At 45.0% G+C, this 25,821-nt stretch overlaps 1 protein-coding gene across 1 annotated transcript in view; it reads right to left on the minus strand.

Moving 5' to 3' along the window:
* The window catches only part of CPNE4 (copine 4), a 717,826-nt gene that overhangs the window by 283,142 nt on the left and 408,863 nt on the right, over positions 1 to 25,821 (minus strand). The window contains exon 3 of the mRNA XM_069730083.1: positions 4,907 to 5,086. Coding sequence (XP_069586184.1) covers positions 4,907 to 5,086 — 180 coding nt within the window. The remainder of the gene's footprint in view (positions 1 to 4,906; positions 5,087 to 25,821) is intronic.

Consider the following 25,821-nt stretch of genomic DNA (forward strand, 5'->3'; position numbering starts at 1 on the left):
CTTAAAGCGGTGCAGCGCTTTATGGGGTTCATTAATTATTACCGCCAGTTCATTCCCCATTTCTCAACTTTGGTAGCTCCCTTGGTAGCCCTCACCAAGAAGGGAGCAAATCCCAAAGTGTGGTCTGAAGAGGTCTCCAAGGCCTTTTCTTCTACTAAGTCTCATTTTGCTAGCGCTCCCATCCTACATCATCCCGATGTCGATAAGCCGTTTATAATGGAGGTGGATGCCTCTTCCGTTGGTGCTGGAGCAGTCCTCTTCCAAAAGGACGCTCAAGGTCGGAAGCATCCGTGCTTCTTCTTCTCCAAGACTTTCACACCAGCGGAGAGGAATTATTCCATCGGGGACAGGGAGTTGCTAGCGATGAAATTGGCTTTCTCAGAGTGGAGACATCTCTTGGAGGGGGCTCGTTTTCCCTTTCAAGTTTTTACAGACCACAAAAATTTGCTCTATTTGCAAACAGCCCAGCGGCTAAATTCTCGCCAGGCCAGATGGTCCTTATTCTTCTCCCGATTCCACTTCACCCTCCATTATCTCGCTGGGGAGAAGAATATTCGAGCTGATGCTCTTTCTCGCTCTGTTGTGTCATCTGAGGAGGAGGAAGGAGAGCCTCGGCTTATTGTTCCTTCTGAGAGCTTGAGAACCGTGGCTCCAGTGTCGCTTGAGTCTGTGCCTCCGGGCAAGACTTTTGTGCCCATAAATTTGCGACCGGAGGTTCTCTCTTGGGCTCATTCCTCCAGGGTGGGTGGACACTTTGGGACAAAAAGGACATCTGAGCTGCTGGCGAGGACGTACTGGTGGCCGCATATGCTCCGAGATGTCAGAGATTACGTTCTGGCGTGTGTCTCATGCGCCAAAAATAAGTCTCCTCGACAACGGCCGTCTGGGTTACTCTATCCCTTGCCGGTGGCAGACAGGCCCTGGGAGATGGTCGGGATGGACTTTGTAGTGGGTTTGCCCAAGTCTCGCGGCTGTACCGTCATTTGGGTTATTACCGATCATTTCTCGAAAATGGTGCATTTGGTGCCGCTCCCACGGTTACCTTCTGCACGGGCCTTGGCAGCGTTGTTCATAAGACACATCTTCCGCCTACACGGCATGCCAGACAAAATTGTCAGTGACCGGGGTCCCCAGTTTGCGTCTCGGTTCTGGAGAGAGCTTTGTCGTCTTCTCAGCATTGAGTTAAATCTCTCTTCCGCATATCATCCCGAGACGAATGGGTTGGTAGAGAGGGCCAATCAGACTCTGGTCACATATCTACGACATTTTGTTTCTGCCAGGCAGGATGACTGGGCATCTTTATTACCATGGGCAGAGTTCACCCTTAATAACGCTGTAGCCGACTCCACCGGTCAGACTCCTTTCCTCCTTAATTACGGCCAGCATCCGCGGGTTCCTGTGCCTATGCCCGTGTCCTCTGCTGATTCCAGGGTGGCAGACTGGGCAGTGGAGGCACGGGACATTTGGGACCGCACTCAGGATGCCATTCGGGCCTCGAAGGAGAGAATGAGGCCCTCCGCCGATGCACATCGGCGCCCTGCCCCGACCTTTGCTCCTGGCGATTTAGTGTGGCTCTCCGCCCGTAACATCAGGCTGCGAGTTGAGTCCACTAAATTTGCTCCTCGCTACTTGGGCCCATTCAAGGTCCTCGAGCAGGTTAATCCTGTGGTCTATCGTTTGGCCCTTCCGCCACGCCTGGGTATCACCGACACCTTTCATGTGTCCCTCTTGAAACCCGTGTATATGTCCCGGTTTTCCGAGTCATCTGCTGGGACATCGGGTTCGTCTACGGACGATTATGAGGTGAACGCTATTTTGGGGTTCAAGGTGGTACGTGGCAAAAAATTTTATTTGGTGGACTGGAAGGGTTATGGCCCCGAGGACAGGTCCTGGGAGCCTGTTGAGCACATTCGGGCCCCGCAGCTCATTGCTGCCTTCGAACGTAGCGAGGCCCAAGGAGGGGGGGGCCCTAGAAGGGGGGGTAATGTTAGGAGTCGAGTTTCCTCTGCTGCACAGGGGGAATCTCGATCCGTCTCTGCTGCGGTCTCCCATTCTTCTCCAGCCGCAGTGGAGTCTGCTCAGCAGGGACGTCGATCCCAGCGTCTCGCTCAGTCTGACTCTGTGCGAAGAGTTACTGCTGCTTTTCCTGCTTCTGTCATTGAAGCCAGTGCTGGGCAGCGGCGAGTGGACGTTTCTGGATCTAAGTCCTGCTTTTCTCTGTCTGAGCATGCCCAGGGCAGGATCTCCCGTTGGAGATCGAGGGTCACATGCTCAGGTACTGCAGCACATCCCATTGGTCCTTTTGGCAGGTCCTGAAAGGGCAAAACTTCTGTAGCTGTTTCCTGTGCTGCAGCTATATAAACTGCGCATGACCGCACGGCCATGAGCTAGTATTGTCTTGTAAATATGTGTGTGTGTTGTGAGTGAAAGTCGCTCTTTAAATAACCCTCCCTATTGAATATCTGTTCGCGGAAGGTGTATGTTTGCTATCTAGCGCCCGACTTATCCAACAGCACGAAACACACATTACAGCTACCAGTTGCTGTGTCCGCCAGTGCGGCGCTGTGCGCTTTCTCTGCGCTTTCCTGACCCAGGCCTGGGTGGTTAGTGGCGTCCGTCAGTGCGGCACCGCACGCACTCTTGTGCCTTAATATTATTATTTATGTTCCTCTGACACACCCAGTTGCGGTGTTGTGCCAGCAAGTGTCTAATCGGACTTCAATCCTGTGTAGGGGTTGAGTCCGCTGACTTCTTGCTCGCGCTTTATGTGCGGTACTGCGGTCCTGTGACGCAACAGGATCGCTTCCTTCACGCAGGGTGAAGTTAACCCATGTGTGTATACTTAGTACCGCCATATAGTCCGTCTTACTAGCAGCAGGGTCTTTTACCTGCACGGTGGACCTCGGACTGCGAACGCACCTAATACCATAACATCTGATTCTTGGTGCGTTCCGCCAGTGCCTAACAGGGTGTGCTGCTGGGAAGTAATGGTAGAACCACACATGGAAATGGCAATATTGGGTTTAGGAAGATCAGTAGATGGAGGAAACACAAGGAGTTCTGTTTTTGACAGATTGAGATTTAGATAGAGGGAGGGCATGATGTTCGAGGCAATGATATATTCAGGCTATTTTTAGCTCACAAATGCCCCAGTTCTGTGCTGCAACACCTTGCCATGCTTTGCCTTGTACAGTGAAGCACAGGATTAGACATTGCCACAATTGTTTAACTGTGTGACCACCAGTGGCCATCACAAAAGTCTTTTACTTCCGTATACTGTGTTCATAATGGCCGCAACCTCACTCTAACTGAATAAAAGAGAAACAATTATGGATTAACCCTCTAACAGAATGATGCCTGACATTGCACTACTCTACAAGGTGAGCACATTTTCTTTGGTCTGTATGAAAAAAATTCAAAAGTTCTACTGAAGAATACTCCTGTATGGGAGCTTTTGTGTCTCCTTTTTAATCTTCTCAATTATATATTAAACTAAAGCAGAATTAAACTAATATGATTCAACTAAATGTGGAATTTCTCTCTCATATATACTCTATTTTCATCTGTGAATATTTTTATTGAAAAATGGAAGAACTGCAACAACTCAGACATGATATGACAGGCCACGTAAAGTATCAGAGCAGAGTCATCGAGTTCTGAGGTGCAAAGTGCATGAAAACCACCAACGCTCTGCCGTTCCAAGTATCGAATGGTTCTCTGGAGCTCTGCGGACTGATGAATCAAACTTCTCTATCTGGCAGTCTAATGGCCAATTTATGTCAATGTCAGGAGAATATAACCTGCCAGACTGCAATATGCCCACTGTAAAGTTTGGCGGCAGAGGAAAATGCTATGGTGTTGTTTTACAGAGGTTGGCATGAGTGAAGCAAAATCTTAAAGGAGTTGGCCACTTACTAATTTATAAATATTACAGGTTATTCGCCTGCACTTGTCCTGCTTTTCTCACAGACTACATAAGTCACCTGTTCTCAAAATGGCTGCTGATGGAGGAACATATGACCAGACCTGTCCATCCATTTCCTCCAATTAAAAACACATCACATAGGAAAGCTGTTTTTAAATTTGACAAGGTTGATTTACAGGTCTCATGCTCTTCCGCCAGCAGGTAATTTATACACAGGAGAACTGTGCAGTCTGTAAGGAAGAACCTTATATACTTAAATATTAGTAAGTGCCACAAAACATGTCCCCCGCACAACTGTTAAAATAAAGATAAAATGGGTAACCCCTTTACTACAACAAGACATTTTGGATAATTGTAGGTTCCATCTTTGTGGAAACAATTTGAGGAGGGCCTTTTCTTTACCAGCATGAATGTGCCCCAGTGCGCCAAGCAAGTATCAAAAAGGCAAGGTTGGGTGCGTTTAGTATGGAAGGACATGACGGGTCTGTACAGAGCTATGACCGTAACCCCATCGAATATATTTGGGATGAACTAGAACAGATATTGTGAACACGTCCCTCTGTTGCAACATCAGTGTTTGACCTCTCAAGTGCTCTTCTGGATGAATGGGAAAAAATTCCTATACACATTACAAAATGTTATAGGAAGTCATACCAGAAAAGTGGAAAAGGTTATAGCTACAAAGATGGAGGGAACAACTCTATATTAATGCCCGTAGATGTCAAAAAAGTACCTACAAGTGTAATATGTAGCTATTCTGATACTTTTACCCATATATACTAGTGTATGCAGCATAGTATATTGGCATGTAAACTATTTTTAAAAAGTGCATTTTCACAAACAAATGGTAGGAGAGCCATACTCAAGCCTTCAGAAGTTGGATGACACCATTTGATGTCCCTATATTCCACCTTGTGTATAAAAAAAATCAGTATAGCTACACGAAAGATTGGTTGATTGTATTGGATTTTGTCTACTCACTTGTCCCAAAGTGCACTCCATACCACCAAGGAAATCTGCATCTTTCAAGCCGTTGTGGTTGCTGCTGATGTCGTGAACTTCAAAACGAAGGCGCTGAACTTCTTCAAAATAAAAGTCAACTGTGAAAATTTTGGAGAAAATAGGGTTGATGCATGTTCTGATAACTTCGGTTCTGTCCACCTGTGAGAAGAAGAAAAAGAAAGTCAATAACTAATTCACTTATTTATTTTTTAATTGTCAATCTATCTATCTATGAGAAAGATTATGCAATAGAACCATAACTTTTCCATATTGGCCAATATAACTTCCACCATGATAATCTGTTAGGATGTATTATTCCTTCTTGTTTTTTTTTATTTTGTTTTTTTTAAATTACATTGAGTGAGTGTATCTATCAAAAATATATAGAGAACAGTTGTTATATTAAGATTAATTGTTATTTATGAGTGCAGCAAATAACGTGGTTGCCCCCTTTTGATTTGGTTTAGTCATTTGAAGGATGGAATACAGCCATTTAATTTATATTCATGAGAACATTCTTTCACAGAAAAAGGCATCTTTATGCACTGAAAATAACGTACTGTAACTACAGCAACACCATTAGAAAAATAATAAATTGTGCATAAACCATATAATGATTATGCTTTGCGATTGAATTGGGGGGATAGTTATTAAAAAGTCCATTTCCAGGACCAGGTTTGTGCAAGTACTCTACATGTTAATTTGAAGAGGACGCTACTACATGTAAAGTGTGCTTGAACAATCACAAGAGCACATGTAATTCCGCAAATGCAGCCAAAATCCATTTTGATGTAGTTTTGTTGAGATGTATATTTTTATTTGCAAGTATATAATTTACATTTTTTATCAGGATTTCTGCATAAAAACATGTTTTCGTCAGAGAAAATATAACTATTTGTAGGAAGGTTTGAAAATTTATTTTACTTGCCAATTTCTCAATAGTCTAGCTGTGAGAGAAGTATAAGGGAATGCCAAGGATTACACAGTTAGTATTATTTTTGTCAGTATTTCACAACACCAAGGCAAACAAAATTTTAATATTTACTATACATATTGTATGCTGTACTATTTGTATATACGGTAACTGCATGTATGTGGGCAGCAGGGTGATCTTGTAGCACTGGGATACTGGGTTAAAATCCCATCAAGGACAACATCTGCAAGGAGTTTGCATGTTCTCCCGGTGATTACGTGTGTTTCCTACAGGTTCTTTGGTTTCCTCCCACACTCAAAAGACATACTGGTAGGGATTCTAGATTGTGAGCTCCATGGGGAGAAGTCGTGTCTGTCAATGTGACATGTTCATCATCATTATCAACGAAAACCATCAAGAAACATCAGAGAAATTAGTGGTGGATAGGTGGAGAATTTATTGGTAAGTAATGTGTTAGGGGTTGAGTTCCCGCTTCTGCACAGGGGGAATCTCGGGCCGTTTCTGCTGCAGTCTCCCATTCTTCTCCTGCCGCAGTGAAACCTGCTCAGCGGAGACGTCGGTCCTTGCGTCTGGCTCAGTCTCACTCTGTGCTTAGGCTTGCTATTGCTTTTCCAGCTTTTGCCATTAAAGCCAGTGCTGGGCAGCGGCGAGCGGACGCTTTTGGGACTAAGTCCTGCTTTTTCCCTTCTGAGCATGCCCAGGGTGAGTTCTCCCATTGGAGATCGAGGGTCACATGCTCAGATGCTGCAGCGGTTCCCATTGGTCCTCCTGGAAGGTCCTGAAGGTGCTAAACTTCTGTGGCAGGTTCCCATTGGTCCTTTTTTGGAAGGTCCTATACGTGCTGCAGCTATATAAGCTTTGCATGACTGCAAGGCCATGCGCTAGTGTACAATTGTATACGTGTGTATGTTGATGAGTGCAAGTCGTCCTTTAAATAACTCACCCTATTGAATGACTGCTCGCGTAAGGTGTATGGCTGCTATCTAGCGCCTGACTATCCTCACAACGTGTTACACACGAATCAGCGTCCATTGCTGTGACCGCCAGTGCGGCGCCACACGCCAGTAGTGCGCTTCCTAACCCACGTCCGGGTACTTGGTGGTGTCTGCCAGCATGGCACAGTTCGCACTTCGGTGCTCTAAAACTATTTCTATTAGTTACCTAATACACCCAGTTGCGGTGTTGTGCGCAATTAGTCTGAATGGACTTCAACCCCGAGTCTTGGGACTGAGTTCGGTGACTCTTAGCTTGCGCTCTTTAGTGCGGTATTGTGGTCCTGTGGCTTAACAGGGTTCGCTTCCACCACCATATAGCGCTGCCATTTACTAGCAGCAGGTTTTCACCTGCATGGTGGACCCCGGACTGCGAACGCACCTAATATTATTTCACCTTATACTTGGTGCGTTCCGCCAGTCCTAACATAATGTTTCTTTTATTTTTTTACAGCTCTTGGCGCTTCAAAAATATCATAGGAAATAATTCTTTGGAGAATACTCCCTGGTCCCTTTTGAAACAGAGGAAATGGTTGTTCAACAAACCATTTCCCAGTTCAAAGTGTTGAATGTATATGAGGAGTCCAACCATTGAAATATAAAAATATTTGGGGACCTCCATTGGTGACATGCTCTGCTATTACAAATGAGTTTTGTTGCCAAAGGGTGTAAGTACCTTGTGACCCCTATATCTACACTCTTGTCTGTTGCATGGAGACACATAAAAATTTCAGTTAGAGATTCACAAAGATATATATTTTTTCCATGCAAATTTAGATTCTAAACCCTTGCTACAATAGGATACACAGTACACTTAGGGTGTTTTGGCTTTGAACAGTCTCTTTTGGTAGCACCACCAACAATAAGCAGGTAACAGAGACCACCAGAAATTAGCTGTAATCTGTTAGGAAAGGAAGCAGCATGTGTATAATGCAGAGTAGGATAGGCATTACAGAGTTCTTACTGAAATGAAGGAGCTGTCCCTGTTTCTAAAGAGCTGATTGAGAAAACCACAGAGCCCGTGAGGCACAGATTACCAGATGCAATTTTTCATGATTTCTTATCACCATGATCTGAAATGAAGGTACATTTGTGGGTATGGCGATAATCCTTTTTTTACTTACACTTTGGCTGATCAATTGATCAGTCTATTCTTACATAAACCTGACATTGTGTCCAGCCTGTTGCAGAATAGATACTCACCTCAATCAATAAGAGAGCATTCAGTCTACTAATGTAAGGAAGGAATGTAATGACTAATACAAGAGATAGTAGAGTGTGATACAAAAGCAATTGCTCAAGAAGCCTTTAAGATGAATTTTGTTCAGATTTTAGCTGAAGTAAAAAAAGAATAGGATGTACTTACTACATACTATTTCTAGATATATACAGAGGTTAAAGGGAATCTGTCAGTTTTTGCTACATCATTTGAGAGCAGCCTGATGTAGGCAAAGAGACCCTGAATCTGGCGATATATCACTTGGTTAACTGGGTGCAGTTGTTCTGACACAATCAGAGTTTTTAAATTTAGCAATGCAGCAGAGCTGAGAAAGCTAATCCTGCCCACATCAGGCTATATATGTACATAGTCTATTGGCAGTGAGCTGCTTATCACAGAAGGGACCAGAGTCTGACTTGGCAGTGCGTGCCTGATAGTCACAACAAAGTTAATCACCAGGTGATTAAGCATTCAGTCTAAGTAAGTAACACCACACAGTCTGACATGTGACACATTGTAAAATTCAGTGTTTTAATCCCTACACCATGCTGTCTTCAGATTACATAGCAAAAACCTTCTGACATATTTCTTTTGAGTAATTATATAATAGATGATTGTATAAAGTTAATGTCCTCTATTATTAAAAGATGTTTGGAAACACAGAGACCAAAATTTGTAAAAATGTTTACTCGTAAAAACTATGAAGTTGTGGAAAAATGGTGCGACTTTCGAGTTTTCATGCCATTTTCGTGCAGTTCTAACAAAATAACCTGAGCTTGGGAGGGCTTGAGTGGGAAGGAGGTTGGCAATGCCCGCAGTTCAAATTCTGTAAATGTGACTGGGTATATTTCTGGCAAAGTGCAGATAAACTTACATCAATGAAAAGATGCGCCAAATTCATTAAGTGGAGTGTGCCACTTATTGAATTTGGCGCATGATATTCCTGTACGTCCTTTATTAGGACAGGTATACAAAATGCCAGTCTTATTGAATTGAGGCTTTTGACAGAAGCATTGAAACCAGATTAGTGCCAGGCTCCCACTCATTATAAGGTCCCAACACATACACTCCCTGACAGAAGTTATGTCGCTTATCCATGTTATGTAAATAAAAGCTTATAACCTAATGTTAAATTCATCCACTGGTTGTATAAATTATTCTTTTGAAAGCTAAAACCCTCCGGAATGTGGTTTAGGTAAAGAAAATAAATTGGCATCAATGCAGAAATATTGATCAGTTAATGGACACAGAATGGTCAGATTTTGGCAAGACAAAAATTTTGTCGCACACAGAAAGTAATGTGATATTCAAACAAATAATTAACTTAAAATAAAAATATATGTTGCATAACATTGGTGTTTCCTATCCCTGAGCCAGCTCTCAACCCACTTACACATATTTTCCCCTATCCCCATTATTCTCATTTTATGTACCAACCTTTTGTGTGGCACCGTATCAAAAGCTTTTGAAAAGTCCATATACACTACATCTACTGGGTTCCCTTGGTCCAGTCCGGAACTTACCTCTTCATAGAAGCTGATCAAATTAGTCTGACATGAACGGTCCCTAGTAAACCCGTGCTGATGCTGGGTCATGAGGTTATTCCTCTTCAGATACTCCAGCATAGCATCCCTTAGAATGCCCTCCAGGATTTTACCCACAGTAGAGGTTCAGCTTCCTGGCCTATAATTACCGAGTTCAGTTCTTGCCCCCTTTTTGAACATTGGCACCACATTTGCTATACGCCAGTCCTGTGGTACAGACCCTGTTATTATGGACTCTTTAAAGATTAAAAATAATGGTCTATCAATGACTGTACTTAGTTCCTGCAGTACTCGGGGGTGTATCCCATCCGAGCCCGGAGATTTGTCAATTTTAGTGATTTTTAGACGCCGCCGTACTTCCTGCTGGGTTAAGCAGGTGACACTTAATATGGAATTTTTGTTATCACTGATCATATTGTCTGCAATTGGATTTTCTTTTGTAAATACTGATGAAAAAAAGTCATTTAGCATATTGGCTTTTTCCTCATCCTCATCCACCATTTCACCCAGACTATTTTTAAGGGGGCCAACACTATCATTTTTTAATTTCTTACTATTTATGTAGTTAAAGAATATTTTGGGATTATTTTTACTCTCTCTGGCAATGAGTCTCTCTGTCTCAATCTTTGCTGCCTTGATTTGCTTTTTACAGAATTTATTTAATTTTCTGTATTTATTTAATGCCTCCTCACTACCTACTTCCTTTAATTCTCTAAATGCTTTCTTTTTGTCACTTATTGCACACCTTACAGCTCTATTTATCCATATTGGTTTCCTCCTATTTCTGGTATGTTTATTCCCATATGGTATATACTGTGCACAGGTCCTATCCAGGATGCAAATAAACGTCTCCCATTTTCTTTGTGTGTTTTTATGTCTCAGGATATCATCCCAGTTAATTGCACCAAGATCATCTCTCATCTGTTGGAAATTTGCCCTCCTGAAGTTTAGTGTCCGTGTAACCCCTCTACTACACATCTTATTAAAGGATACTTGAAAACTTATTATTTTGTGATCACTATTTCCCAAGTGACCCCCAACCCTTATATTTGATATGTGGTCTGGCCTGTTGGTTAATATTAGGTCTAGCAGTGCCCCCCTTCTTGTTGGGTCCTGAACCAGTTGTAAAAGGTAATTGTCTCTCATAGTTGTCAAAAACCGATTACCTTTGCTGGAACTGCAGGTTTCTGTTCCCCAATCTATTTCAGGGTAGTTGAAGTCCCCCATAATAATGACTTCTCCTTGAGTCGCAGCTTCATCTATTTGCTTTACGAGGATATTCTCCATTGCTTCCATTATTTTTGGAGATTTATAACAAACCCTTATCAGTAATTTATTATTTTTCCCCCTCCCCTTATCTCCACCCACAGGGACTCTACATTTTCATTAAATTCACCTATATTATCACGCCGGATGGGTTTTAAGGATGATTTTACATACAGACACACCCCTCCCCCTCGCTTATCTGTACAGTAATTTCTGAAAAGGCTATAGCCCTGCAAATTAACAGCCCAGTCATGGCTCTCATCCAGCCATGTTTCTGATATCCCTACCATGTCATAATTATGCTCCAACAACATTAATTCTAATTCGTCCATTTTGTTGGCGAGGCTTCTAGCATTACTATACATGCACTTGATGTTCCTCTCTGTACCTCTATTCTTTCTTAAATTATTAACTGTTCTAACCCCACCCCCCATGCCACCGCCACCCACAACTTCCTTATTTGTGCCCAGGTCTCTATCTGCACTATCTTCCCCTCCAATAAAATGAATACCCTCCCCCAATCCCTAGTTTAAACACTCCTCCAACCTTCTAGCCATTTTCTCCCTCTTAGAGTCATATTTAATATTTTGTGTGACTTCCATGAGCTTGAAGGACTGCATCCATGCGGTTCAGCAATGATTCATACAATTTATTAATGAAGTCATCAGGAATAGCAAAGAATGCAGTCTTACATACCTCCCAGAGTTCATCTAGATTCTTATGGTTTTGTCTTCCAAGCTTCCTTTTTCATCCTACCCCAAACATGCTCAATGATGTTCATGTCTGGTGACTGGGCTGGCCAATCCTTGAGCACCTTGATCTTTTTTGCCTGGGGGAACTTTGTTGTAGAGATGGATGTATGAGATGGAGCCCCATCCTGCTGCAGAATTTGATCCCTTTTATGATTTGGAATATAAGAGGTAGCAAATACTTCTTGATATTTTAGGCTATTGATATTGCCTCCACCTTGCAAATGTTTCGGACATCCCCATACTGAATGTAACCCCAGACCATGATCTTTCCACCACCAAATGTAACTGTTTTCTTGGTGTATTTTGGATCCATATGGGCTCCTGTAGGTCTCCTGCAGTATTTGTGGTGGCTGTGCTGTAATTCTACTGAAGATTCATCAGAGAAGTCCACCTTCTGACACTTTCCAGCGTCCATCTGTTTAGCAGGCTGTGGGACTTTGCAAATGCCACATGTTTTTTATTTGCCTTTTGTTTAGTGCTGGCTTCTGGGCACTGATCCGACCATGGAGGTCATTTCGAGACAGAATCCTACAAACTGTTCTAGTTGACACAGGGACTTGAGGTGACCAGGCCTGTTGGAGCTCTACTGCAGTGGAAGAGGGGTTTGCTTTGGATTTTCTAACCATCAAACGTTCCTCCTGAGCAGTTGTCTTGCGGGGTCTGCCGGACCTGGGCTTGTCAAACACATCTCCAGTCTCTTCAAATCTTTTTTTAATTCTTTGTACTTGACGCTGAGACACATTAAAAGTGCCAGCCACCTCTGCAGTGGATCTGGTCTTCAGCCTCTTGATAATCCAGGCTTTGATTGCAGGGTGGATTTTTGGCATGTTGTCAGAGATCAAGTTGCAGTTCAAGTGAAGGTCTGGGGTGCTGGGTTTCTTTTTATACACACACACACTAATTAACCGATCATTTACTGAGCACAGGTGAGGATGTAAACTAGGATTGGGTGCATTATACGACCAGGTGACAAAACTTTTTTCTTGCCAAAATCTGACCATTCTGTGTCCATTAACTGATCAATATTTCTGAATTGATGCCAATTTATTTTCTTAACCTAAACCACATTCCGGAGGGTTTCAGCTTTCAAAAGAATAATTTATACAACCAATGGATGAATTTAACGTCAGGTTATAAGTAAGGTTGAGCGACTTTTACTTTTTTAAGGTCGAGTCGGGTTTCGCGAAACCCGACTTTCTCAAAAGTTGAGTTGAGTGAAATCAGCCGATTATCGTGAAAAGTCGGGGTCGGGGATTGACTGAAACCCAATGTAAGTCAATGGGAAATATGTAATCCGTCTGACATACGGACATACAATGGATCCATGTGCTCAAAAAATCATAAAAACATATGTACTGTCTATATATATAGATATATAGATATATATCTATATATATAATTGCCTAAGGGTTTTTCCGTCTGTCTGTCTTTCTGTCTGTCTGTCTGTCTTTCTGTCTGTCTGTCCTGGAAATCCCGCGTCTCTGATTGGTCGAGGCCGCCAGGCCTCGACCAATCAGCGACCGGCACAGTGACGATGATGTCATAAAGGATGTAGACATCCCGCGTCTCTGATTCAGCGACGGGCACAGTATCGACGTAGATGTCATAATGGTTGCCATGGCGACGAAGATGTCATAAAGGTTGCCTCGACCAATCAACGACGGGCACAGTCTGCCGCGAATTCTGGAATCATCATTGTCCATATACTACGGGGACATGCATATTCTAGAATACCCGATGCGTTAGAATCGGGCCACAACCGCCAGGCCTCGACCAATCAGCGACGGGCACAGTATTGACGTAGAAATCCCGTGTCTCTGATTGGTCGACGGGCACAGCGACGATGATGTCATAAAGGATGTAGACATCCTGCGTCTCTGATTGCGGCCTCGACCAATCAGCAACGGGCACAGCGACGATGTTGTCATAATGGTTGCCATGGCGACGATGATGTCATAAAGGTTGCCTCGACCAATCAGCGATGGGCACAGCGAGGATGATGTCATAATGGTTGCCATGGCGACGATGATGTCATAAAGGTTGCTTCGACCAATCAGCAATGGGCACAGCGATGATGATGTCATAATGGTTGCCATGGCGACGATGATGTCATTAAGGTTGCCTCGACCAATCAGCGACGGGCACAGTCTGCCGCGAATTCTGGAATCATCATTGTCCATATACTACGGGGACATGCATATTCTAGAATACCCGATGCATTAGAATCAGGCCACAATCTAGTATATATATATATGTCATTGAGACACATATCTATCTATATATATAATTGCTTAAGGGTTTTTCCGTCTGTCTGTCTTTCTGTCTGTCTGTCTGTCTTTCTGTCTGTCTGTCCTGGAAATCCCGCCTGCGGTGGGATATGGGGTAATGAAGGGTTAATGTCACCTTGCTATTGTAAGGTGACATTAAGCCAGATTAATAATGGAGAGGCGTCAATTATGACGCTATGATCAGCGTCAATTAGCTATTATTAGCGTCAATTAAGACGCTATTAACAATTTCATGCTATTAATCCAATAGCATGAAATGGTTAAAAAAACACACACACAATATTGCAAAGTATTTTAATGAAATAAACACACTGGTTGTTGTAATATTTTATTCTACTCTCAATCCACCTGAAGACACTCGACCTGTAACAAATTAAAAATAATGAACCAACAATATCTCATACCTTCCGTCGATATGTCCCACGATGTAAATCCATCTGAAGGAGTTACATTATTTTACAGGCAAGAGCTCTGCTATAATGCAGCTGTACTCATGCCTGTAAAACCCCAGCGAATGAATGGAAAGTAGGTCAATGTCCTTTAGTTACCTTCATTCGCGGTGATGCGCCCTCTGCTGGATGTCCTCATATGAACTCGAGCCTGGGAACTTTTCTGAATATTTTCCCATGCTCGAGGTCATATGAGGACATCCAGCAGAGGGTGCATCACCGCGAATGAAGGTAACTACAGGTCATTGACCTACTTTCCATTCATTTGCTGGGGTTTTACAGCCACGAGCACAGCTGCATTAGCAGAGCTCCTGGGTGTAAAATTATTTAACCGCTTCAGATGGATTTACAGCGTGGGACGTGACAAATCATTAACCCTTCATTACCCCATATCCCACCGCTACACGGGAGTGGGAAGAGAGTGGCCAAGTGCCAGAATAGGCGCATCTTCCAGATGTGCCTTTTCTGGGGTGGCTGGGGGCAGATTTTTTAGCCAGGGGGGGCCAATAACCATGGACCCTCTCTAGGCTATTAATATCTGCCCTGGCTTTACCATTCTGGCGGAGAAAATTGCGCGGGAGCCCACGCCAATTTTTTCCGCGATTTAACCCTTAAATTTAATAGCTACAGTGCCCAAATTTTGCACATACACACTACTAATATTAGTAGTGTGTAATATGCAAGAAAATGGGAATATGACATGGTTTACTGTATGTAAACCATGTCTCATATCATGTCGGGTTTAGGAAGGAGAAATGAAAAGCCGGCAATTGAATTACCGGCTTTTCTGCTATATCGCGCTGAAGTAAATATAAATATATATATATATATATATATGTCTCAATGACACATATATATATATATATATATATATATATATATATATATATATAAAAACGAAACCCGACTTTGGTGCGAAGATCGCCGACCGCATGGCCGATCCCACACTAGGATCGGGTCGGGTTTCATGAAACCCGACTTTGCCAAAAGTCGGTGACTTTTGAAATTGTCTGATCCGTTTCGCTCAACCCTAGTTATAAGCTTTTATTTACATAACATGGATAAGCGACATAACTTCTGTCAGGGAGTGTACAGTAGATGTTAGAAAGTTACTTCATTTGAAAATGAGAAAAGAATTTGTGTCATTCACATGATTTAAATAAAGACTCAAAATGTGACCTATGTAGCCAGATATCATTGACCTCTCAAGTGGTAGATGGTCCTCTGAACCCCCTCAAGCACGAGGATCTGGATGTGATTTCTACCACTCAAGCCTTTATAGCTACTTCTCTGCAGGAGATCGTAGGCTTCTTCAGAGAATATGTGAACTTGTTTGAATTAGAACATTTTGGGGTATGCGAAAAATAGCACCCCTAACAATCTTTATTTATTGTTACCAACCAGCAAAAATGTTGTTTTGTTAAAAAAAAAGTTAAGGAAAAGAAAAATAAGCAATCCATCTCATCCCATGACAAAACAGACATGTACAAACTATATCTAAAGTGCAATGTAGTAAGTGGTAAAATCAAGCCACCAACATCTGAAGGCAGTATATTATTGGCTAATGAATCACCTTGGGAAAGATCTTTTATAAAGTATGTTGCTTTTTATCACTCAATTATGTACTAGTCTACCAATCTATCTGAAGCTTCTAAAGAGTGTTTTGTACCACAAGACATGAGACTGTAATAAAGATTATACATTCAGCATAGGATACATTTAATATACAGTATAACAGCACCTCTATATGTCATATTATAATAAACAAGCTTTGCTTTCAACATTGTGATAAAGGTGATATTAGAGTCCGAAATACCTTAGAATTTAAGGAAAACTGGTACCATTATGATAGAATCTAAAAAAGTGAATAGTAATAGTTGCACATCTACATATCTACCTCAGAAGCATGCAAGAAAATGATTCCCTCCTTTACTCATCAACAGTCTCTGTATCACTTTCTCAACAGCTTAGCACATACTCCCAAAACATGTCATTTCTTTTGCCAGTCATGCCTTGCAGTAGCTTGTTTGGCAATTTGCACACTCTTGTGGCCTAACCTTCAAAATGACTGCATCCGATTTTCTGACATACTGGCATATATCCTCTAGCCATCTCTGGCCTGGTATTTCTCTTCACTCTCAGGAATTAACTGACAGATTCCTTTAGTGAAGCTATTCTTTACCCCTTTTGACTGACTAGTTCCACATGTTTACTGTCAAGGAGCGGCCTTAATGCTCCACTCTGCTCTAGCACTCCTAGTCCTGTTCTTTTAGTGGTATTGTCACTCTGTGACCATCTAAATTAAGGGATTCGGGCCTCAAATCGTCTCTGAAATTGGGACCCTAACTATCCCTGTCCCCGGGTACTCTTGATTGTAGAGAGGTCTAGGTCTCCAACCTAACTGTGCTCCTGTTAAGCCCTCATCTGTCACGTCCCCCACCCCATGAGGCATACAAGAGCACTCTCCAAAAATAGGGATGATGATAGGGAGAGGAAGGAATAAACTAAATAGGAATAAAGACAAGGAGCTAAACACTCAGGTACTACAGCAAAATTGCAGATCACTCCAACTCCAACTGCACATCTTAGCACTTGGAGCAGGAAGAAGATTCTTTCACCAGCAAAAGAAGAAACGCCCACAACTTGTATATGAAGGAAGTAAAGATGGGTAACAGGAACAGCTGTGTGCACAAAAGCTGAATTTTACAAGACAGCATAAAAAGAGTCCTTAACCCCTTCAGCACTGAAGAAAAACAAATCCATTTAAAATAAGACATGAATCACACCATCTTTAAAGAGGACTTACGATTCATTACCCGTTGTGACCTTCTAACTCCAGGTCTCTCAGGGAACGTGACACCCTTGTGACAGGTATTTTTCCATGGAGTTGGTCTTATTTCCTCTACCTTGGACAACCAACAGACTGAAGCTCAGTCAGGAACTCTTTTAATGCTCCTTTACTAAACCCTGGAGTGGAGAACCTTAATAGTGAGGTTCATATTACTCATTCCTATTTGCTAGCTAGTTATGGCACCGGTGTTATCACTGTGTTGCACATCTTTTCCTCCTGCCTGATTGCATAGTTTGTGTATCTGACTTGTATTGGGGGCAAAATCTTGTCTTCAGAAGCTAAAAAACAATAGAGGTACATGCTAAGGCCAATCTACCCATGCCACAATAACATATTAATATAAGAACGTAGTGCAAATCCCTCGCTAATGCCAACAGTTTTTTTTAAATGTAAACCTCTACCCGGCAACAAATTGTATGAGGAATATCTTGATCTATCGCGCATTTTCAATGTAATTACTATTACTGATATCACAACAAACTTGATGTTCCAAGCACCATATCCCACATGCATGTTACATATTTGTCATTAATTTGTTCCTTCAAATTCATAGATGAAGTTACAGAATACATTATGGTCTGCTGAAACTACCTTATAAAAAAGCATAATACTACTAATAACACTTGCAGCTCATGTAGCACATATAACATGAGCATTTGGAATTGTATATAGGAGCTCAAATATGACGCAATAAAATAACATACACAACCAGATGGTATTTCCACCTTCACAGGGTCACAGTAATCAAACACAACCAAAAAAGTAAATGGCAGTCTTAGATATAAAAGTGGGGTGCGTGCAAAATTTAGATTTTCTTTTGGAAGAGGGTGGCAGACTCTTTTTTCAACCTCATTAAAGGCTTCCATTTCCATAGGCCCAATTGAACCTTGCCAAGTCATTGAGTTGCAGTAATCTAAACCTCAAGGCATAGTGGTAAAGATTTGGTAACTATGAGATATCAGAAGATTATTTATATTTCCTTTAAATACATCTCTAAATGTTTTTCATTTATTTTGTGTTTTAAAACATAAAATGATATAACAATATTAAACATTGAAGGCATCAGATAAGGCACTGACATTTTATTTCTAGTAAATACATTCCTTACATCTCCGGTATGATTTAATAGTACTGTTACTTATCACGATAACCCAATATTTTAAAATATTTCTATTAACTTATCATTAAAGAAAGTTATATAAATATGTGTGAGAGTGATAAATTATCAGTGTTTATCACTCTCCCATAATGATAGTTCGGCTTCACCTCACTTGTCTTATCCATTGCATTATCTTTCTGCTGTGTTGTGTATAGTGTTGAGCATTCCGATACCGCAAGTATCGGGTATCGGCCGATATTTGCGGTATCGGAATTCCGATACTGAATTCCGATACTTCCCGCGTATCGGATACCGGAATCGGAAGTTCCCAGAATTCAAATTGAACGCAGCAGCCAATGAGGAATGAATGAAAGTGTGGGCACATCCTGTTTAGCATGGTGGGCATGTAAGTACTGGCAAGGCTTGGATTGGCTGCTGAAATGATGTCACTCTGCACTATAAAAAAGCGCTGCCGCCATTTTGCGCTCACTCTGCTGTGATTTCAGTTAGGGACAGGACGCTGTGTTCTAACTGAGGGCCAGTTGAGCTTGCTAATTGCTTTATTTTCCTTTCCAAAGGCTAATTTAGCAAAACGCTGTGTGTTCTTCACTGTTCACCTTGCTCTTGCCTTGCAGCGCTGTTTTAACAGCGTTCTGCAAGGTCTCTGTGTGTGTGTGTGTGTGCAGCTCACTCTGTAGTCTGTGTGCAGCCATATACCCGGTTGTATTCAGCTCAGGGGGGGTTCACACTGCCTCACACAGTTGTTCTTTTTTGCTCTTAGTGCAGCCTGCTGCACATTTTTTCTCAAATTTCCTATTAGTGTTTTTCCACCAGTCTCCAGCTCTATTGTGGAAAAACACTACATAGGATAACCTAGAGGGGGGTTTTTGGGCCTTGCAGCGCCGTTTACGGCTGTCTGCACGGTCTCCGTGTGAGCCCAGCTCGCCCTGTAGTCTGTGTGCAGCCATAGCCGGTTGGATTCAGCTCAGGGTTCGTTACTGGCTCATACCTTGAGAAAAATTTTCCTTTTTTTCAAATAGTGCAGCCTGTTTAAAATTTGAAAAAAAAAATTCCTATTAGTGTCTTTCCACTCGTATCCAGCTAAATAGTGGAAAAACACTATATAGGATAACCTAGAGGAGGGTTTTTTGGCCTTGCAGCGCCGTTTACGGCTGTCTGCACGGTCTCCGTGTGAGCCCAGCTCGCCCTGTAGTCTGTGTGCAGCCATAGCCGGTTGGATTCAGCTCAGGGTTCGTTACTGGCTCATACCTTGAGAAAAATTTTCCTTTTTTTCAAATAGTGCAGCCTGTTTAAAATTTGAAAAAAAAAAAATTCCTATTAGTGTCTTTCCACCAGTCTCCAGCTCAATTGTGGAAAAACACTACATAGGATAACCTAGAGGGTTTTTTTGGGGCCTTGCAGCGCCGTTTACGGCTGTCTGCACGGTCTCTGTGTGAGCGCAGCTCGCCCTGTAGTCTGTGTGCAGCCATAGCCGGTTGGATTCAGCTCAGGGTGCGTTACTGCCTCATACCTTGAAAAACAATTTCCTTTTTTTCAAATAGTGCAGCCAGTTTAAAATTTGAAAAAAAAAATTCCTATTAGTGTCTTTCCACTTGTATCCAGCTAAATAGTGGAAAAACACTATATAGGATAACCTAGAGGAGGGTTTCTTGGCCTTGCAGCGCCGTTTACGGCTGTCTGCACGGTCTCCGTGTGATTTAAACTAGCTCTGTAGCCCGATCTGCACCAAAAAAAAGGTTAAGTTCACCAAACACAACTTACACTTGTGTAGGCCACATTTGAAAAATAATAAAGTTTAGTCCACAATTTACAACATTAGTGTTTCTTACACCTGTTAGGAGGAGCATTACAGGAATAAGCACACTAAGGCCTTAGTACTTTTCTGCTTATCTTTATCTGTCAACCAAGATGAAGAGGGCAGGGAGTAAGGCACGTGGGCGTGGGCGCGGAGCAGGGAGAGGAGCAGGGAGAGGACGTGGTGATTCTGTGCCTGCTGCGGGCGCCGGTGACTCGTCGTCACTCAGTTTCAGCAGGGAACAGTCCTTCATGCGCAGCTTTGTCGGAGAGCGCCGTGCACCGCTGCTGCGTGAAGACCAAATTGAAGCCGTTGTCGGGTGGATGGCAGCTAACGCCTCGGCATCGACTTCAGTTAGTGCCACATCCTCTCAGGCACAGAGCACTGGAGAGCAGCCATCTGTCTCTTCACCACCTGCCAAATTGGCCAGGCAGTCAGAGAGCCCAGGACAGGAGCCGTCTCTACTTCTGTTCTCTGAATCTCTTGGCTTGGAAACAGGGGGCCAGCCAAGCAGCATTGGAGAAATGGAAGAAGAGGCAGTGTGCAGTGATGCCCAACACCTTTTTCTCTCTGACTCTGAAGAGGCAGGTGGGCCAGTGCCTCCGGTGACCACAGCGCAGTACGCATCTGATGATGAAACTCAGGTGCCGCTTTCTCGTGCGTACTGTGCTGCTGAGACTACCCAGGAGGAGCAGTTGGTGGCAGAGGGTAGTGGAGATGATGAGGTCCTTGACCCATCGTGGCGTGAGGAACAGGAAGGTGGTGGGAGCAGCTCAGAGGAAGAGCTTCCTCTTACGGGCCAAAGAGGGAGAGGGAGGGGGAAGACTGCGGAGCCTGTAGCCTCCACTTTGGCACCCGTTAGGAGCCTGTCTCTTTCCAAAGCCAAAAAGGGCGCTCCCAAGACTTGCAGTGCCTGGTCCTTTTTTGACACAGTTGCAGATGACATTTGTTTTGTCAAATGCAAGCTGTGTCATCATAAAGTAAAAAGAGGGAAAAATGTCAGCAACCTCAATACCACAAATATGTGGAAACATGTGCGGACCAGGCACGCGGTGGAGTTACAGAAACACACTGAAGATGTAGGCCAACCAACAGCGGCAGCTACCACCTCTTCAGCTCGTGTTGCCTCTTCCTCCAGCTCACGCACAGCTGGTTTGGCTTCCTCCCAGAGACCTTGTGTAATTCCACCCACAGCACCACCTTCCCAGTCATCCTCACACTCCCAGTCTACTCTACAGCCATCGGTAGTACAGGCATGGGAGAAAAGGCGGGCATTCTCGGCCAACCACCCCCGAGCACAGGCTCTGAATGCAGGCATTGCCAAACTGTTGTCCCTGGAAATGCTCTCGTTCAGGCTGGTGGAGACTGACAGCTTCCGTGACTTGATGGCATTGGCAGTCCCACAGTACAAGGTGCCCAGCCGCTTTTACTTCAGCAGGCAGGCTGTCCCTGCCCTGCACAGGCATGTTGAGGCAAACATAAAACATGCGCTACTGAACGCCGTCAGTAGCAAGGTCCACCTCACCACCGATGCGTGGACCAGTCAGCATGGACAGGGGCGATATGTTTCCCTCACTGCCCATTGGGTTAATGTTGTTGAGCCAGGTACAGATCGTGCGAGTGGCGCAGGACGTGTCCTGCCCACTCCAAGGATTGCAGGAATCCAGTCTGTACGCATCGACTCCTCCTCTTACACCAGTTCCTCTGATTCCTCTCTGCAGGATCCGTCACAGTCCACCCCCACATGGACCCGTGAACGTTTACCTATGACCGACATGAGCACAGCCGTGGCCAAACGTCAGCAGGCCGTCTTGAAACTAGTTTCATTGGGGCATCGAAGCCACACAGCGCAGGAGCTCTGGAATGCCATAAAGCAGGAGAGCGATGTGTGGTTACTGCCAGCGAATCTCCAGCCAGGCATGGTAGTGTGTGACAATGGCCGAAATCTGGTGGCAGCTTTGGCCCTTGGCAACCTCACTCACATCCCATGTCTGGCACATGTGCTCAATTTGGTTGTGCAGAGTTTTCTGAGGGACTATCCGGATCTTGATGCCCTGCTGCACAAGGTCCGCCTAGAGTGTGCTCACTTGCGGCGTTCCAGCTTGGCCAGATCCCGCATTGCTGCTCTGCAGCGCCGATTCCGCCTTCCGGAACACCGCATCATATGTGACCTACCTACCCGGTGGAATTCCACGTTACATATGTTGGAGCGGTTGTGTGAGCAGCAGCAAGCAGTTATGGAGTACCAGCTGCATCAGGCGCAAAGAAGTCGCAGTCAGCGCCGATCAGACTTCACAACCACAGAGTGGGCCACTATGAAGGACGTCTGCCAGGTTTTGCGTCCTTTTGATTATTCCACGCGGATGGCAAGTGCAGATGATGCACTAGTCAGCATGACTGTCCCCCTTATCTGCCTGCTTCAGCAAACTTTGCAAGGGTTAAGGGATGATGTGGTGGAAGAGGTGGAGGATGAGGAGTCACCTTTTCCATCAGCTTCTGGAGAGTCAGCGCCACGTGGTTCCTCACAAAGGGGTACGCAGGGGCCAATTTGTGAGGAGGATGAGGAGGAGTCAATGGAGGAGGAAGAGCTCCGTCCAGAGGAGGGAGCGACACAATTGTCCAGTGGTCAGTGTGTACAGCGAGGGTGGGGTGATGACGAGCGGGCAGAGATCATGTCTCAAGCAGGGGACAGCGTTTCTGGGCCGGTTGGCACTCTGCAGCACATGGTGGATTTCATGCTGCAGTGCCTGAGAAACGACCGCCGCATCGACCACATTCTCAACATGCCTGATTATTGGGTGTTCACCCTCCTCGATCCTCGCTACCGGGACAACGTCCAAAACCTCATCCCTGCGTTGACCCGGGAGCGTAAATTGCGGGAGTACCACGACACACTGGTGAATTCCATCATCTTCTCCTGTCCAACTGAGAGGAGTGCTGCTAGTGCTTTACAAAGCAGCTCAGTGCGTCGAGGCAGTGGGGGAGGCTCTGCCCAAAGAGGGAGCAGAAGCAGTGCCTCTGCCCAAGGCAAGCCCAGTATGGCACAACTCTGGCACACTTTTGTGTGCCCGCCCCAAATGTCTACACCATCACCGGCGGCTCCAGTCAGCAGGAGGCAACGGTTCCGTCAGATGGTGACAGACTACATGGCTTGCCCTCTTACTGTACTCCCAGACGGCTCTTCCCCGTTCAAGTTTTGGGTCTCTAAGCTGGATACATGGCCAGAGCTAAGCCAGTATGCATTGGAGGTGCTGGCTTGCCCTGCGGCTAGTGTCTTATCGGAACGTGTCTTTAGTGCCGCAGGTGGTGTACTAACAGACCGTCGCATGCGACTATCCTCCGATAACGTTGACCGGCTTACTTTCCTGAAAATGAACCAGGCCTGGATCTCGCAGGAATTTGCCACTCCTCTGCCTGATTAAGTAATTGGGTGTCATCCAGGTCTCCTGCTGTGTTCATCTTTCTACCACCTGAACTGCTATTCCTGGGCTCCAACACCGCCAGTTGCGGCTCAGAAGTGCAGGCTGCACAGTAAAAACATACGACCCAGTGTTATTGGGTTTCAGTAACGTCAGCTGATCCCCAGCTGTGTAGCCGGCAATGTGTCCTGCGACCGCCACGCTGGCACAACAACCTAAATGTAAGGGAACCTGTCCCCCCCCCCCCCCACGTCGTTTGTTACTGAAAGAGCCATCTTGTGCAGCAGTAATGCTGCGCAAGGAAAAGGTAGCTCTTTTTTTTTAGCTCTTTGCACACGCAGAACTTAACACTTATAAAATGTGTTCACTGATACCGTTATACCGTCCCGGAGCTGGGACTTTCCTTCGTAATGTGACGCAGCACAGCCGTCATTCCTACCCCCTTGGTGCCATGCGCTGCCTCCTCAGCGTTGTTTTAAGCTGTCACGGAGCCTGCGCTGTTCTGTTATCCCTTGGGCATGCCCTATTTGCGCTGCCTGTCTTCTGACATAATTTGGTGTCAGGCTGGCTGCGCCTGTGCGGCCGCGGTGCCCGAGATCCCGCCTCGCAGTGTCTTCTGATTGAGTCACACTGCGGGCCTGGGATCCATGGGCATGCGCAGTGCATATCTTCCCCTCGGGCTCTCGCTCATTTCCCTCCGCCTTCTTTAGACTGTGCGCCGTCAGCTGATCCCTAGCATGCCACGGCCGTGACACCGCACAGTCTGAAGAAGAGGGAAGGAGGGGAGTGAGAGTCGAGGTTATGCACTGTGCATGCCCATGGTTCCAAGGCCCGCAGTGGGATTACGTTAGATGAGACTGCGAGGTGGGATCTGGAGCAGCGTGGACGCACAGGCACTGACAGCCTGACACCAAATTATGTCAGAAGACAGGCAGCGCTAATTGGGCATGGCCAAGGGCTAACAGAACAGCGCAGGCTCCGTGACAGCTTAAAACAACGCTGAGGAGGCAGCGCACGGCATCAAGGGGATAGGAATGACAGCTGTGCTGTGTCCCATTACGAAGGAAATTCGCACCTCCGGAACGGTTTAACGGTATAAAGGGACACATTTTTAGTGTTTACTTCGGTGTTTGCAAGGAGCATAATTAAAAGAGCAACCTTTTCCTTTTGCATCCTTAGTGCTGCACAACATGGCTCTTTCAGCTACAAACGTCTTGGGGGGGGGGGTTAAAGGTTTCCTTTCAACTTGCTCCAATCAGGCTTCGGCCTACACTCTGTTCCTCTGCTCCTCCTGCTGTCCCTGGGCTCTAACACCGCCAGTTGGTGCCTGGAAGTGCTGTGTGCACAGTCAACAGTCGCTCCTCTGTTATTGGGGTTCAGTAACGTCAGCTGATCCCCAGCTGTGTGTGCGGCAATACCTCCAATCTGCTCCTCCTGCTGTCCCTGGGCTCTAACACCGCCAGTTGGTGCCTGGAAGTGCTGTGTGCACAGTCAACAGTCGCTCCTCTGTTATTGGGGTTCAGTAACGTCAGCTGATCCCCAGCTGTGTGTGCGGCAATACCTCCAATCTGCTCCTCCTGCTGTCCCTGGGCTCTAACACCGCCAGTTGGTGCCTGGAAGTGCTGTGTGCACAGTCAACAGTCGCTCCTCTGTTATTGGGGTTCAGTAACGTCAGCTGATCCCCAGCTGTGTATCCGGCAACGTGTCATGCGACCGCCACGCTGGCACAACTAAAATGTAAGGGGACCTGTCCCCCCCCCCCCCTAGGCGTTTGTTACTGAAAGAGCCACCATGTGCAGCACTAATACTGCACAAGGGAAAGGTCGCTCTTGAAATTATGCTCCTTGCAAACGCTGAACTACACACTCATGTAATGTGTCCCCTCACACCGTCCAACCGTCCCGGAGGTGGGACTTTCCTTTGTAATGTGACGCAGCACAGCCGTCATTGCTACCCCCTTGGCACCGTGCGCTGCCTCCTTAGCGTTGTTTGATTCCGTCATGGACCCTGCGCTGTTATGTTATCCCTTGGCCATGCACAGTTTGCGCTGCCCGTCCTCTGACATCATTTGTTGTCGTCCTGGCTGCGCCTGTGCGTCCACGCTGCCCGAAATCACACCTCGCAGTGTCGTCTAATGTGATCCCACAGTGGGCCTGGTATCCATGGCCATGCGCAGTGCATATACTAGCCTCTCACTCCCCTTCTTCACGCTTCTTCAGACTAGGCGGCGTCAGCTGATCCCTAATAGCATGCCACGGCCGTGAC

Source organism: Ranitomeya imitator, chromosome 6, assembly GCF_032444005.1.
Source record: "Ranitomeya imitator isolate aRanImi1 chromosome 6, aRanImi1.pri, whole genome shotgun sequence".
Taxonomy (NCBI): domain Eukaryota; kingdom Metazoa; phylum Chordata; class Amphibia; order Anura; family Dendrobatidae; genus Ranitomeya; species Ranitomeya imitator.